General features: G+C 40.3%; 2 protein-coding genes across 3 annotated transcripts; one reads left to right on the top strand and one right to left on the bottom strand.

The window, feature by feature from the left end:
* Window positions 1-1,501: 1,501 nt before the first annotated feature.
* Window positions 1,502-6,685, top strand: LOC146711522 (medium-chain acyl-CoA ligase ACSF2, mitochondrial-like). Of its 2 annotated transcripts, XM_085454378.1 has the most exons (16): window positions 1,503-1,708; window positions 2,474-2,669; window positions 3,174-3,302; window positions 3,877-3,930; window positions 4,093-4,211; window positions 4,358-4,520; window positions 4,651-4,746; window positions 4,826-4,977; window positions 5,073-5,161; window positions 5,248-5,324; window positions 5,415-5,522; window positions 5,605-5,756; window positions 5,841-5,982; window positions 6,157-6,267; window positions 6,355-6,423; window positions 6,517-6,685. In XM_085454378.1, exons 1-16 carry the CDS (start codon window positions 1,587-1,589, stop codon window positions 6,565-6,567), a joined length of 1,830 nt encoding a protein of 609 aa, XP_085310504.1. In that variant the 5' UTR covers window positions 1,503-1,586; the 3' UTR covers window positions 6,568-6,685. The 2 variants fall into 2 exon arrangements, with proteins under 2 accessions (XP_085310505.1, XP_085310504.1); XM_085454379.1 differs by lacking the exons at window positions 6,355-6,423; window positions 6,517-6,685 and having other exon boundaries at window positions 1,502-1,708; window positions 5,885-5,982; window positions 6,157-6,220.
* A 590-nt stretch (window positions 6,686-7,275) lies between these two features.
* On the bottom strand, window positions 7,276-15,130 carry ndel1b (nudE neurodevelopment protein 1-like 1b). Its single transcript, XM_085454380.1, has 9 exons — window positions 14,933-15,130; window positions 12,691-12,787; window positions 10,947-11,100; window positions 10,262-10,410; window positions 10,030-10,166; window positions 9,753-9,920; window positions 9,581-9,672; window positions 9,292-9,437; window positions 7,276-9,156 (listed from the first exon to the last, which is right to left on the bottom strand). The coding sequence occupies exons 2-9, from the start codon at window positions 12,774-12,776 to the stop codon at window positions 9,066-9,068; spliced, it is 1,023 nt and encodes a 340-aa protein (XP_085310506.1). The 5' UTR covers window positions 12,777-12,787; window positions 14,933-15,130; the 3' UTR covers window positions 7,276-9,065.
* Between the last annotated feature and the right edge of the window lie 1,178 nt (window positions 15,131-16,308).

The raw sequence follows: 16,308 nt of genomic DNA, 5'->3' as shown, positions 1-16,308 counted from the left end.
TGGCTTAAAATTGCCATCTGCTGTTTGGTGTGTGTGACGATCGTGAATAGGGACGAAGGACAAATAGTACAATGAAACAAAGAAAAAAAAAGAAAAAAAATAGAAATCAACTAAACATAACATTCAATGCTGAAATGAATTATTCTGATAATAAATGCAAGTAAATAGCTGTAATTTGGCATGAATGTGCTTTACTAATTTTTCCAGCTTTACTCTAAAGAGCTGAATGAAATGAACCACAAACCTGGTAATTTTTACAATAAAGTAAAATTTGTAAAATTTTTAGCTGATTTCAAGCCAAAATAAACCAATAATTAATAATCTTTCAGAGACCTGAAAACAAAACACTACAAGAAGAAATACTGGTAAAATGAGAAACTTTATTTTACAACTGTTACATTTTTTTTTTTATTAAGAATAAACAAATTATGGCCAAACTTTGTGTCGGACAAATGGCTTCACATTTGGCTCTAGAACACTTTGGTATACAGAGAGGTTCGTACTTGAATCAGTGACTACAAGACTCTAGTTTCCAATAGCTGGGAATCGAATAAGCCGTGCTACCATGTTTCTTCAGAGAGAAGGTGCTTCTTCCTGTTAACCCTTCCAAACAACCCATGGTAATTAGTCTTTTTCTAACTGTTCTAATTGTCATGGACTTTAACATTTGAACTGAGCCCCGTAGTGTCTGAGATGTAGCTCCTGTTTTGTTAGTTTGTTTTTTTATTTTATTTTTTATTACAGTGCCACTGAGCATTGCATTGCCTGACCTTGGGGTGTATTTGCTGGGGAAGAGTGTGAGATTGTGTTATCATACACCTGAATGCTCCACACCAGAAAACTGCCAAAACCTCTACTTTTATAGAGGTGCTCATGCTGGTTTTTAAAAACAAAAAAAAACAAAAAAAAACAAAAACCAAAAAACAAAATCTTAGTAGCATTTCACATAAGATGAACATGTGGATAACTGTGAATAATAAATAATCTGCTCTGGACTGCAGTGAATGATTGCACAGACAAGACAGACTGACATTGTTAATGATAGGAGGACAGCTGAGTTACAAAGAAAAATGTTGAACTTTGAATTTAATACTGACTACGTACACTCCTAAAACTGTCCAGATTCGCTGTTGTATAGTGTAGGCTGCTCTGTTGTATCAGACAACTGCATTTCTTCTGACAGACTGAGCGATAAGTGATCAGTGATGACTATCAGAAGATCACTGTAGTCCTGGAATACTCCAAGGGGAACACAAGCAGACAATCAAAATTTGGGTGAATATGCTTTTACTTTGTCTTTGGTTTCATGAGCCTGTGGTGCATCATGCACACAGTTAACACTTAATATCAATGAAATCAAAGATTGCAATCCTGAATGCACTGAAATTAACCACTGACATTCACTTGGAAATGATTAACCCTGAATATACACGCACGTCAGCCAGTGAGGGTGAGTGGAAGTTAAAGATTACACATGAAGTAATAAAATCCAGAGCAAACCAGCAGTCAGCAATATTTATTTACAAGACCCAGCATTTTGCAACCTAGATGTATTTTCACTCTACTTAGATCCAGCTGTCAGTCCAATGCCGACACAGATTTTATCCTTGCTGCTCGGATCCTGTGCCCACAGTCTCAGATGTGTGAATGGACTCAAATACAGCAACACGTGGAAATCATGCTCCGCAGCTTTACTGCAGTGGTGCCAGTAAGTTTATGTGACTAATTTTTAGCACATGTGCAATTCTGAGCAGCATAAAGATTCATCATTTTTTAGGTTTTTTCATTGCATTGGCTCTTCAAAACGATCATTTTAATTGCATTAGTCATTTTATGCCCTGATTGTTCTTAGCTTTTAACAGTGAGACTGAGCTTGATTACTGTGCACTGGTGCATGTTTGAATGCATTTTTTATTTGACTTAAAGGTAAATATTTAAACAATCTCTGTTTTGGAGGAAGGAAGGTTCAGGGTTTAAGTAGTCATCATCATGGGCTCATCTGATTAGAATGAGAATAAGCAGTCAATCATTTACAGGTTTTGTCATTTTATTGAATAATGGGTAAAGGAAGGAAAGACACATGGACTGCTATCTCTAAAAAGGACAAAGTATGATTTAAGTGACTCAAAATGATACATGAACTCAGGCGACTCAAAGAGGAACTCACCTCAGCGGCTGCCCCTTGTGGGAGTGAAGAAAGAGTGAGCAGTAGGTGAGTGCAGTCCTTATATAACGAGTGACAGGTGAGTGCAATTAAGGCCAAGCACCACACCCAATCAAAGGTGAGGAAAAGAAACAAGGTGCATCTGGTGAAGTGAATGTGCTAAAAGGTGAGCCTTTGCAACAATCTCCTCATTAATGACAATTACGACCTGTGGATTCCAGTTGGGTATTATCGGCAATAATATCACTAAAAATGCACTAAACTCACAGGTCGTACCATCTGATCTCCGAACCCTGTGTTCTATATCAGGGCTCTTCACGTGGACAGTCCTCCTCAAAACCCATCACTGACCACCAGCTATGTCCACGGCACCTCCTCTTTCTCACTACTCCCCCTGACTGTGAGCCAGAGTCTGGATGCAACTGCCCAACGCTGGCCTGAACGGGAAGCTGTGATCTTTGTGCAGGATGGCATCCGAAAAACGTTTGCACAGTTTCAACAAGACGTACGTGATTTCATCCATTTAGCTTTTGCTTTTTCATGCATTTGACAACCCTTACATGTTATTTATATGTATTTAGTTGTTGTTTTAGTGGTTGAATCTGACGTTTTAATCATATTAATATGGGCTTTTCCCATTAAGATCCAAGATGTAGGACCTTTACTGTCAGTGATGACTTTGCATAAGAATCTGGTTGATTGTTAAACCCGATTACATCATTTTAAGAAAAGCATGGACATAAAATGTGGTTCCTGGAAAGTATTAACCTGGTTTGATAGTGACTCTCTGTGCACCATCTGTAGTTTGTCTTTTGAAGAAATTAAAAAATAAGATTAGCTGTGTGAAAAAGCCCATCTTACTGACATCAGAAAGAGACTTAAAAACAAAAAGAAAAGACAGAAGAAGCTTATTTAAGTTTGCTGCTTTTTACCACAGAACCCTGTTAATCATTTTTAACTTTTGAAAGTGTTGTGTGTATTTTTTTTTTGTCATTTTATTTTTGTGCAGGTTGACAAGGCTGCTGCAGGCCTTCTTGCTCTGGGGCTGAAGCGAGGCGATCGACTGGGAGTCTGGGGGCCAAACACATATCAGTGGATCCTTTTCCAGTTTGCTTCAGCCAAGGCTGGAATCATACTGGTTAGTACAGGAGCTGTGTACATGCCCTTGAAACAGCTTTTACAGCACCGTAGCTTGTGTTATCAAACACAGTCAAATGTAAGTGACAAGGACATTGAACCTGGCAGTTGCATAGAGGAGCTGTTATGTAATCTCACAATTTTATGCTCACCAGCTCAAAAGTAATCTGTCATCATCACCTATAGTATAATGTGCATAATCAGACACCTTTCTCACTCACTATGTGTTAACAGACCTCTCTGCATTAAATCATACTTGTTATTAATCTCTGGCTCTCTTCCACAGCATGTCTTTTATCCTGTCTTCCTTCTCTCGTGTGAGGGAGTTTTTCCTTCCTACTGTCGCCAACCTGCTCGCTCATAGGGGGTCATATGATTGTTGGGTTTTTCTCTGTATGCATTATTGTAGGGTCTACCTACAATATAAAGCATCTTGAGGCAACTGTTATTGTGATTTGGTGCTCTTTAAATAAAATTGATTTGAATGATATGGTATGATTTCTGTAGTCTTTTGAAAAAAGACAGTGAAGCTTTGCATGGATAAAACTTTTGTCTTTGAACTGTTATCTTTGCAGGTGCCCTTGAACCCAGCCTATCAGGTAAAGGAAGTGGAGTTCACTATACTAAAGGTACAGTCAGTTGGCCCTATTGGGACAATAGCCTGAAATTGAATAGAAATGTTTAGCCTGCTTACAATTTCTATGCTGTACTTCCATTGGTTACTGATAATTTACTGGATTATTCAAGCGTAAAGGAATTTGAATGTATTTAAACAGATTTGTTGCATCTAGGTCCAGTGTAAGGCAGTGGTATGTCCAACCAGCTTTAAAACCCAGAGATTTTGTGAGATGCTGAGGGAGATTTGCCCAGAGATTGGCACAACACCAGGAGGCAAATTTAAAAGCTCCAGGTTAGTCAGATTCAAATATCCCTCCTCTGCTGATATTAAGGGACTATGAAATCTTTTTATAACATATCACTTTTAAAAAAATGATAGTGTTGAAGTTGAAGCTGTTTAGGATTTGAGACAAAGATATGGTCATGGTTTTTTTTTAGGTTGCCATACTTGGAAATGGTGATTGTGACCGACAGCAGGCAGCCAGGGATGCTCCACGTAGATGATGTGATGCAAGCAGGGGAGAGTCGGCACCACAGAGAGCTGATGGATCTGCAGAGCAAGCTTTCCTTTGATGACCCCATCAACATTCAGTTTACATCAGTAACATTCAGTGTTTCAACTTTTTCCAGGGCACACATGTACCATATTGACCTGTAACAACAATTGGAGCATTGAAAACGATCTAATAATCATTCTGCTCATTGTTGTACAAATTGCTCATTTGTATAAGGGTACGACTGGGAACCCAAAAGGAGCTGTGCTTTCCCACCACAACATTGTAAATAATGCCTACTTCCTGGGCCTCCGTGTCGGTTACGGATGGAGAGTAAGTTCATGTACGTGTTACTAACAAGAAGAAAGCACAAATAATAGTGAATTACTTCCTTATCTCTATTCACCATCAGCCTCGGGTGCGAGTGTGTGTGCCTGTTCCATTCTACCACTGCTTCGGCTCCGTGCTTGGAGGAATGAGCATGGCAGTTCACGGCATCACGCTAGTTTTTCCTTCCGCAGCCTACAACAGCTGTGCCAATTTAGAGGCCATTCAAAGTGAAAAGTACAGCACCACTCATCTTCACTATCATAAGTGTCCAGCTGTACGAGAATAAGCACTTTCACAGATTACCATCCATGTCTTTTCTTTTACTCCAGGTGCAATTTTGTGTACGGTACCCCCACCATGTTCACTGATCTGCTAAGCCAAGATTTACAAAAATATGATTTGTCTTCAGTTGAAGCTGGTGAGAGACCAAAAGACATGACACCACATTTAATGGGTTAAAATTGGTGTCATGTCTACCCTTCATATTTGCTACTGCATTTTTAGGGATCATGGGAGGTTCTCCGTGCCCTCCAGAGATTGTGAGAAGACTGACAACAGACATGAATATGAAGGAGATAACAGTGAGATGATACCTCTTCAGATAACACTAAAACTTACCGGAGAAGCACGTACCAGCACATAGCAACATATGCAAATCATTTTTCCCCCAGTTATGCTATGGAACAACTGAAAATAGTCCTGTTACATTTCTTGGGTTTCCAGAGGACAACGAGAAGCTGAAGATTAACACCGTAGGATGCATCCTGGGTCACACTGAGGTATAATTTCTTTCCCACACAAACCTTCATCTACACATCCCTCTAACACAGTGACACGTATTTTTGCATGCCTTAACCTTAGGCTAAATTGGTGGACCCCACTACTGGGGAGATTGTCCCTCTTGGGGCCTCAGGTGAGCTGCTGATCAGAGGCAGCTGTGTGATGCATGGGTACTGGGATGAGCCAGAGAAAACCAGAGAGGTGATCTCCCAAGACCGCTGGTACAGGACTGGGTAAGGTGGAGTTTCACATATGTCCCTAGATACACAATTGTTGAGTAGAGGGCAGTGTGGGAAGTGTAGTTGTTGTCTGTACAGTGACACAGCCAGTCTGAACAGTCTGGGATACTGCTCCATTGAAGGACGCATAAAGGATATGATCATTCGAGGAGGAGAGAACATCTATCCAGTTGAGATAGAGCAATTTCTCTACAAGCATCCCAAAGTAAAGGAAGTGCAGGTAAGATTAAACCACTTGGGGGCAGCATATGAGTACTAAGTAGTGTCTCTGTGTGGGTATAGAGCTTAAAAATACTATTTTGGTTGTTGTAAGCAATAAGCAGCCTCTGAGAATACGCATTAATCAGCTGTAGTGTTCGGTATAAACTGTAACTCTTCCTTCCCGTGCTTTCAGGTGGTTGGAGTGAAAGATGAGCGGCTGGGTGAGCAAGTTTGTGCTTGCATCAAGCTGAAGGAGGGTCAGAGTTCCAGTGCGGAAGAGATAAGAGCTTTCTGCAAAGGCCAGGTAGGAAGAGATAAAACATAAGACTGCTAGCACCTGTAACCACTTTAAATTGAAGCATGACTGTAGCTTGCCCCCTCTTGCTTTTAGATTTCTCACTTCAAGATCCCACACTATGTGTTATTTGTGGACAGCTACCCTCTCACGGTCTCTGGAAAGGTAGGAAACGTTCACACCAATATGCCATCTGTTTCCGCCATGTATTTATATACTCATAACACATAATTAATATGAAATGAAATATTTTTCTAGATCAAGAAGAACATATTAAAGGAAACAATGGAGAAGAAGTTGGGCCTTTAATTTTGTGTCCACGGTTGGAGAGCACCTGAAATGCAGAACAGTGGAAACTGGAACATTTCCATGTTCTTTTTAAATTGTAGTTGTGGGGTGCTATATAAATAAAAATTATTACATTGTTGTTGTTGTTGTTTTTAAACCAACCATAAAACTTTCTTAACCAAACTATGAAACTTAAATTGCCGAACTGTTCTGTTTTTTTTTAAGATCTATGACAACACCAATATTTCACTGAATTAAAAGACAAATTGTACCATTGTGCAGTGTGACAAAAAGAACAAAACAAAAAAACCTTTGGGAAAACGATGCTTTGGAAAAGTAAAAGTAAGCGCTCTTTGTGCTGTGTAATCATGAAGCTCCTTTAAACCACTACCACCCTTCTAACCTGGGACACTGTTGAATGGTTAGTAATGGTTTCTATTCAGTTTGTGCACTCAAAGTTTTTTCTTATTACTAGTCTCATTTACACAGATGTTCAAATTATTGCTCATTTTCTATGTCGAACAAGTTGTAACCTTGTAACATTCTCACTCCTGATGGATGCGCTGGGTTTAATATCTTGTTTAAGGATACTTCAACACAAAGGCTGGAAGAGCCAGAGATCAAACCATCAACCTTCTGATTAGTAAACAAAACCACTATATCTTGATTCACTACTACTGTGTACATTTCAAAAAAAACAAACAAACAAAAAAACAAACAAACAACACATCCATCATATCAATCTTTATTTAAACAATTTGATATCATAATACAATGGGCTTAACCACCGTACAATAGTAAAACCCATTATCCGAACACATGCCATACAGAATCTGAAATAAATAGGACCTTATTGCCAAATGTCAATATCCACAAAGTGGTAGGCAAAATTGTCATCTATACAAGCTATACACCAACTATAGAACCAATTTAAGTAACAGGCTCCTATTGTGCCCCAAGTGGCATCAAATGATCAACTAACAATGAATACAAGTCTTTGTGTGAGCCTTTAGGGTGCAAATTGGTGACGCTGAGGAATTAAAGATATGTAAGTGAGGGGATGCAGAGCCAAATATGTAAAAATGTAAGTATTGCCAAAATAACATTATAGTTGTTGTTATTAATGCACCATAACTCCAGATAAAACTGAGGGAAAAAAAAAAATCCTTGAGTCAGTTTTAAGCAGTTTGATTTGTATGAGCCAAAAATGACACCCATCAATAATTAATAGCTGCTAACTCCTAACATGTCACAATGAGGTAATAAGCCTGGAACGACACAAAAAAAAAAAAATCAATACATTAAATATTATAAAAAGGCAATACTGTTCTCTTGAAAAAACGTCAGTGGACGTCTGCAGAGGAATACACTCGACAGCAGCAGAAACCTGTAAATTCAGGTTTAACCCAGAGGGGAGAACAAGCTGATATTTCCACAAGCACTCCAGACATCAGCCAGTAACAAGAGGAACAACTGCAGCACGGCTACATGGCTTTAAACAGTCAACATTCATTTCGGTCATTCTTCAATTTAAACACATGCAAGAAAAAAAATAAAATAAAATCATACAGGAAAATTTCACTTTAAAGTATACTGTGAGATAAATTAGTTAATGTGAACATATCCCTTTTTAAATATAGAAAAATCTAAACAGAAATTAGTTTAACTGTGCAATGCAATGAAACAGAAAAGGAAGGAAAGTTCAAAGGAAGCTGTGGTCTCTCATAGACCAGTTGTCAAGGATGAGTCTTCATATGAACTGTGGAATCACCTAGGTAACCGTGCCAGTTCAAAGTTGACATCTTAAGGTCAAAACATTGCAGTGACATTCATTCAAGCACAGTGCAGTACAGCTTTAGGCACAAGCAAGAAGAGAATGTGGTAGGAACACACACCAGTCAGCCACAACATTAAAACCACTAAAAGCTGATGTGAAAAATGATGATCACCTGGTTACGAAGCACTGTTCTGCTGCAAAGCCCCAGGTACTAAGCTTAACCTCATGGTATATCACTCCCTGATGGTAGTGCCCTTCCTGCTGGAGGAGAACACACCCAGCCACACTCCAAAACAGCTCCTAAACTGCCTGAGAAAGAGTATAAGGCATTGATCTCCAGAGTCCCCAGCTCCCAAACTTACTGAACATCTGTGTGGGAGGCACCAGAAACATCTGCTTCCCGTGCTCCCCAGACACCACAGCTGCTCCAGAAGCCCACCAGGTCCATGCCCCGATGGGTATATACACAATATAGGAAAGTGCTTTCAATGCTTTTTTGGCTGACTGGTGCAAATGACTGCACCTACTCACAGATGCACTTAGAGCTGCAAAACAGACACAAGCCTCTCTTGCACACACCGAGCTAAAAAATTCACACATCACTCCAGCTCTGTTTTCATTCACTCACACACTTACACACACACACACACACACACACACATACACACCCTCTGTGTTCCCAGACTGTGTTGAGGAGATAAGAGTTTCTTTAGAGCTTTCTCTGGCTTGAGGAGCTCCTCAATCACACACTCAAAGGCAGCATGCCCGGTGGAGACAGGGCTCTGGATGGTGTCATGGAAGTCAAGGTGCTGGGGTCCAATCCATTAACAGTGCTGCAGATGTCAAAAGACATACTCAACATTAGCAAAGATATACACACAGCCGGGGCATCCGATTTTAACATCAAACTAAATAACAGAAGGACAAACAGACAGGGAAAGGAGAAAAGCACATGCTAAAAGACTTACGTTTTGTCGAAGTAGGTAGCATGTAGTGAGTGAGAGAAATTGGTGGCATTGCTGTTGAGAAGCATGCTTTTGTCTGTGGAGTAGTTTTTTCTTGCTGCCTGGTCTTTGGCAAAGTTCCTACAGGCAGCAAGTTTCGACTCCAAAGCCTAATGACAAAACAGGAAATCTCAAATTAGCATCATCATAATTATCTTTCCTTTTAGCGTCGCTGAAAAGACTTGCTCCTCAGTGCAACATGTGCAGAGCTGTTAAAATGTAAAGCCAAAACAGTAAAGTGAGTAACACCTACCCCGACTTTTCTCAGAAGGTCGCCAACAATGTTAAGAGCTGAGATTCTTGCAGAGGGAGTCAGAGACGAGTTACCGCAGCCGTTGGTCAGTGCTAGGACATATAAGCCAGAGTTAACTCATATTACAACTTTTACTCAAACAAGAGGAAAATGGAGTAGGAATAATTCTAACCTTTGGGGCTGATAAAAGAGTGCTCTATATTCTTTCCTACAGGTGTTGCTGGGAGGGATAAAGAGGCTTGTACAGCTGAATCAATCTTGTCTATGTCTAAAGTGGGTGAGCTGGGTGCTGACATCCTGTCTGTGGTCCTTTCGCGCACTGCCAGCTCCTGCCTCAGGTCTAAAGAAGGAAAACAAAAAAGAGAGAAAGTTAAGAAACACCGGCTCTTGCACAAATGATGCACGGCCCAGAAAGGGGAAGAATTCATTTATGTGGGCTTTATCTTTACCTCGTGCTTCATCTTTCAACCGCTGCACAGATACAAGGAGAGACTCTTTCTCATCCAGTTCACTCTCCAGAAAGGCATTCCTTTCAATTGCCTGGTTCAAACGGGTCTCAAAGTCTTCAAGAGACACTATTGTAGCCCTACAAAAACAGTGATAAGTATTTTATGAGTGCTGACATGTTTGAGGTAAATGCTAGAATACAAACAGAATTTGCACATTGCACGTCATTCTCACCTTTTTGCTCTCTCGAGGTCATCGTTGGCCTGTTCAAGCTCTCGGACATATTTATGGAGTTGATCCTTGATGCTGCGAGTCTGTCCCAGGTCGTCCTCTAGCAAAGAGATCTGTTTATAACTCTGGGCATATTGCTGCTCCAGCTTTTCCTGGAAGACATGGAAAATGTGCAGATAAGAGAATAGTGAGTCTATAAAGAGAAACAAGGACAACAAAGATGCTACTTGATGAGGAATCTAGTTTAAAAATAACGTTTTATCCACTACAAAGATCAGCATCAGTCAGAACGAATCTCAGGACGGTCACAAGGTTTCAAAGAACATCGTTGTCCGACAGTTGTTAAAGGAAGGCATAATTTATGAGCTCTCTGGTGTAGTTGTACAGTACAGTCACCAATGTGCATAACCAAACAAGCACACTGAAACCAGTGTTCATGTCTACTGTGATAAGAACTAGGCTTGCCTTGCAGTTTTCTATTTTCTTCTTCTTTATCCTGACATCCTATTAAGAAGTGCTGGAGGATTACCTAAGAAAACCCAGATTAACACCTACCATACAAATGAGGCATTAGACCTTGTGTGCAGGATCCAACAAAGATCAGATAACCTCTTAGGTAATCACAAATGACTTTATTAGTGTTCTAGCCAAAGGTAAACGCTTAATGAAGATCAAAAAGGCCCGTTACCTTGAGGTTGGAAACCTCATTCTTTAGCCTCTCGTTTTCACTCTGTAGGTCTCGAAGACGTTGTTCAGCTTGACCAAGTTGTGCCTCCAACTCAGCTTCCAGTTCTCTGCTCCCCTCCTGGAACTCCTGCAACTCCTCTTGGGCTTCATGGCAACTAAATGGCAAAAATACAGAGAGAGTGGGTAAAACCATAAACGGTCATTGTGATAAAAGCTTTCCTGTTCATCGTCCCCCATTCAGTTCTGCACAGCTAACCGGCTGAATGACTGTGCCTATGAGCTCTAGAAAACTGACAGACCTTTGTCCTGCAAGCTGAGCCAAGCCAAGCATGTTCTAGCAGCTTTCTACCCCACTAATGGCCAGAAATAAACCTGTATGAAAGCCAGTTACAGGTTCGTATTTGTAGTCTGGCCTCTGTCAAAGAGGAAATAAGGGTTCAGCTCAGCATTGTCGAGTTAAGCATTCTAAATATACAGCTCTGAAGAGACAGCTGAACTGTGACAGTAGCTGGTTCAAAAATAGGTGAGAAGAACAGGCATGCTGCCATGCATCTCCAGAGTGGAACAGGTTAAAGGTCACAAGCAGGGAAAAAAAAACAGGAGGATAAAAGTTATGAAACAGGATGTTTTTACACACCAAATATTGCATAAAATAGTAATTATTTGTAAATGCATTTATGTAAAGGTAGAAAAGAGAGGAAAAGGCTTCTTAATATAATTTATTTTTCTCCTGCCGAGCTGACACTTGGTAACACTGGTCAGCTGACTCTGTGCTGGGATAATGCCTTCACAGTGGCTCCACAGAGCACTGAAATGCATGAATCAGTTGTTGTGTGTTCGACACATACCAGCATCACACATGGTGCTTGATCAGCAAACACAGGGCCCTGTAACATAACTATGTAACCCTAATAGATTAAATTGGCCAATAGTATTCCATACATCAGAATGAAAAAAAAGTTCTATTAATGATAAACAATGTTGCGGTTGCCTTGTAAATAAACTCAAAATAAAAAGTTTAAAAATATCACTTCAGTGGAAGGATATTCTGAGAAAATGCATGCCCTAAAAACTGCAACACACTATGGCAAATCTACTTGAAGCCACTTTTCTTTCCATGCACTGATGTTTTTTTCCACCATGTGCCCACAGGAATGTCTCAAAGTAAGCAGGACTTTAACCCCTGCTGTGCACTTTTACACTTCTTCTCATAGACTGTACGTCCACAAATAGGAAAGGAAGACTAAACAAATGTCAAATGACACTCTTAAGTGACACTAATGCCCATCCTGTGGCCTGTGTCATTTCCTATTGAGTAAACCATGAAGTTTGTCAGTGCTGATTTCATTACTCTTTTCTGGCCATTTGCCTTATACGGCTAAACACAGCCTGTGTGGAAACTTTTGGCACAAAGTTATTATGTAATCACATCTTTCAAAACTACTGCGCAAACCACATAGTCAGCAAAACAAAGCAGCTGCTTATTATGCAAGGATGAGCATCTACTGTCCCCAAAAGCTGTCTTTCATCTTATGCTATATTTGAAGAATCGCTGTCATTCGATTTCCAACTCCGCTTTCTTTCAAGACAGTATGTTATGTAACCTAATTTTGGCTTAATATCAAACTGAAATGAAAAACTCACACAGGCCTGTTCTTTGAAGAAATGAAGCCATACACACCAACTCATACCATAAATAAATTCAGGCATGCATTGCTGTCAGATGCGACACAAATGCCACCTACCTTTTCTTATATTTGAGGGCTTGGGACTTCCAGTAATCAACCTCCTCATCCTTTGACGAAAATTTGGGAATCATCTCTGTGTCCATGTCAGGGCAACCTGAGGATTGAAGGCACATTTGTATTACATTTACAGATTTTTTCAGTTAGATTAGAATTAGTAAACGGACAGCTCAGCAGTTTTGCCATTTGCATCCTCTGACATGTTAAATCAAGCGGAGCACATTCCGTTCTTATCTCAGAGCAGAGCCACCATCAAACATTCTCCTCATTCATCACTGGAGAAGAAAGGCCCTATCTCAGCGACAGACCATCCTGACCGCGTAACCCTGTGGGATGAGGTCGTCCATCCTCAGTTACTCATAAATCAACAATGCTAAGAACCCCCCCCAACTTAAGTACAGTTTGAAGCAATTACTTCCAAATACCACAAATAATTGATAATAACGTGTGCTCAGTGTGCCAATGCCTTTATATACCTGGGAAATCTTCAGTGTTATGTGCATTAAATTATTAAGTTTTAACCTCTTAGCTCGCTCAACTCATGCAACCTCAACATGACGAGTTCATTTGCTAAAAAGATCAACATGTGAGTCCAGTTCTTACATTTTTCGCAAGTGGGTACGTTTTTCATCTTCCTTCCTGTTTGCAGAGTTACCACTTTAACAGACAGTCGTTCCTCTTTTCTGGTGAGCAATTCAACTCTGATGTATATGGACCTACGCAGCTGTTGTCAGGGAATCATTAAACACATCTGGAAAGAGCTGCTGTTGGCTTCATGTGTGGGTCTGGTGAAACAGCTGCCAAAACCAGCACTACCACTGCTGTAGCCCCGGGAATATTTATAATCTGGCCCTGGATTTTAAGGATTTCCTGCAGATAGGACCAGCAGCAAGTGGACATGACACAGGAAAACCCTGAGCTGAAATCAAATGTGCTCTGATTTTTGTGTAAAATAAATAAATAAAGAGAATCTAGTGGCTTGCTTGGCTTGGGTGTTGCTTCTAAGTCTAGACTCAGAGAGATGATGACTTTGACTGCAGTTTCCTTTACAGCATTCCTCAGAGATGCCGTCATGAACAGCTTCCCGTCTATAAGACCCTCACGTGTCAGCGCGCTGCAGACCATAATAACGAGGGGGTAACAGAAAGTAAGGGAAATTTTTCAAAGCTTCCTCTGACAAAACATGCTGGATGTCAGGAGACCAGACACAACACTCTAGGGAAGTACCTAAAAAGTTTCTTTTGATTTACTAGACAAAGATCAAACACTACACATCTCTCTCAATGCTAGGATACAGAGGCTTGAAAGGGATCTGGTGCTTTCTGCTAAATCTTGTAGCCCATCAAAGCCCTACACAGGACAATAACCCAAAGTCATATCCTGTACCAGGTAAAAGCAGAGACAGTCAGAACAGGATAGCTCCTGTTATTTTTCATTTCCTTTGGATAGCTCTCTGGTTCATCCCTGGATCTGTTTGTCTACTGCAACAACACCGCCCGAATCCAGCAAAGATCTGGAAATTACAGACAAGGGAAGGCAAGTAAAGAGAGTGCTTCCTTTTCCACATTTGTGTCTCTGTTGATGCTGACAAAGTCACTTTTCCCCCCTCCTGTACAGAAAAATCCTACATTTTTCTTCAGATTCCTTCTTGAAGTTTTGCTGGTTTGTATAGCTTTATAGGGTGTGGTGGCACAACCCCTGCCCTGGGTCCATATTTTGGTCTCCATGTTATGGATTAGCCCACCATACAGACAAACATGTTTAATGAGACAAAAAAAAAAAAAAGCGTAAGATTCAATAAAAAGCATGAGACCAAGAACCTCTTATCGATTATGTGACGGCTGGTATTGATCTCAAATGTATCAAAAGGTCTAATTCAGCCCAGCAGCTACAGGCTGTGATTTAACGACGCTGATGATTTTTAGACGTTTGAACGTGTCGGTATCTGATAGTGGGAGGTATGACCGCACAGAGGCTCGGGCTCACGCCAAAAACTGTCGGCTCGCTCTCGCGTTACAAGTAAAAATGCAGCACACAGAACGAGCGGGATTTAAAGGTGTATGAAGCAAACATTTAAGGTGACACTTCTCGATATTTATCCCGAAATAACCATATAATCTTCGTAACGTTTAGGAGAGTAGTCTAAAAAACACACACACAAATGCCTCGACAGCTGGTTACACGGACAGGTCAAACACTAAAAACGCGTTAGAGGTCAAATTTAAGAGATTTAAACGGCTACCTGCTCATGTCAAGTCGGTCTACTGTTGTCTTCCGTAGCAGCGAGTCGATTTCCAGCCGGTAAAACACCCAACGATAAGCAGAGCTCCTCTTTGCCGGGCCTCGGGTGATACTGACGTTTCCCAATGAGGTAACTGAGCTCTGTTTAGGAAATTGCCAACGCGTCTCCCGGAACCAACGTAAATCCTGACAGGGGCGTACGTGATGACGTGTTTCACGTTACATCACACGTAGGCCTGCTCCTGAAATAGATCTTCGCGATTTAACCACACCACACCCTTTTTTCGGACTGAACCTCCACTAAACAATAACTTTTTTTTTCTATTCCATGAAATGTCGTCAAATAAATAGGCATGATTATCAAACCCCTGCCTATCAAATAATTCAAGAAGAAAAAACAACAAAAAGGGCAAATATCAAACATAAAAAAAATATAAATTAAAAAACTTAAGTAAATAGCATGTAAAGAAAAAATTGTTCTTTTTCACACAAACTACATAAATGACTGTTAAGCTTAAAGCAATCTCAAACTTACAGTACATGGACAAATATCATTGATTATCATGAAACGAACTAACAAATATATAAGATAACAAATATATGTGATAAAGATATCTTTGATGCTTCGTCAGCTTTATTTGTAAAACTGCTTAGTACTGTGATACCTTAGATTGGCCTCTTGTACACCAAGTGATGTGGCCTTTTTTTAAATCTCAAATTATTATTATTTATAACATTTATGTGAACTGTGGTGATACAAGAGAACGGAATACCAAATTGGGACAAGACAGTTCAAGAAACCTTTTTAATTTGAAATCATATATCTATGTTCGTCTTGATAGGATGTACCTTTGAAATAGGTCTAGGTGACAGGCCTAGGTGGTGTGACCCACTACAATGGTCCTGATTTCTCAAGTGGCACCATGGGAAAATGAATTGTGTTCCTGATGGATAAATATTGAAAATCTTTGAAGAATACTCATAAAAAGCCCCATATGACAACTGAAACTGGAACAACACGCAAACCAAAACTTCACAACCAGGGGAACCAGTCAGTCACGTCACTGTTCCCACTGGCAACAGGACCTGTTTTACATAGCAGCTCGTCTCTCCACCTCAGGGAGGATTCTGATTTGCCTCCACTCCAGGTGTAGGTGAGGGAGAGTCAGGGAACAGGAATCGGAAATGACTATTCAAAACAAAAGCAACCTTGAAAATTGTCTTAAAAAGCACTGTACGTGACTTTAAGGGCTTTTGTAGTGCCCTGTCATAACACACGTGGTCTTACGTAATATGCTGTAAACAGATGTTACATATATACAAAGGAATTTTTAACTAACACTGGTAAATTAAGTTAATTGAGGGTTATACCATCAT

This window comes from Copadichromis virginalis, linkage group LG4, assembly GCF_057382275.1.
Source record: "Copadichromis virginalis isolate Kocher_CV1m ecotype Utaka linkage group LG4, C_Virginalis_male_GT1.1, whole genome shotgun sequence".
Classification (NCBI taxonomy): domain Eukaryota; kingdom Metazoa; phylum Chordata; class Actinopteri; order Cichliformes; family Cichlidae; genus Copadichromis; species Copadichromis virginalis.
This window is presented reverse-complemented; position numbering and strand designations above follow the sequence as displayed.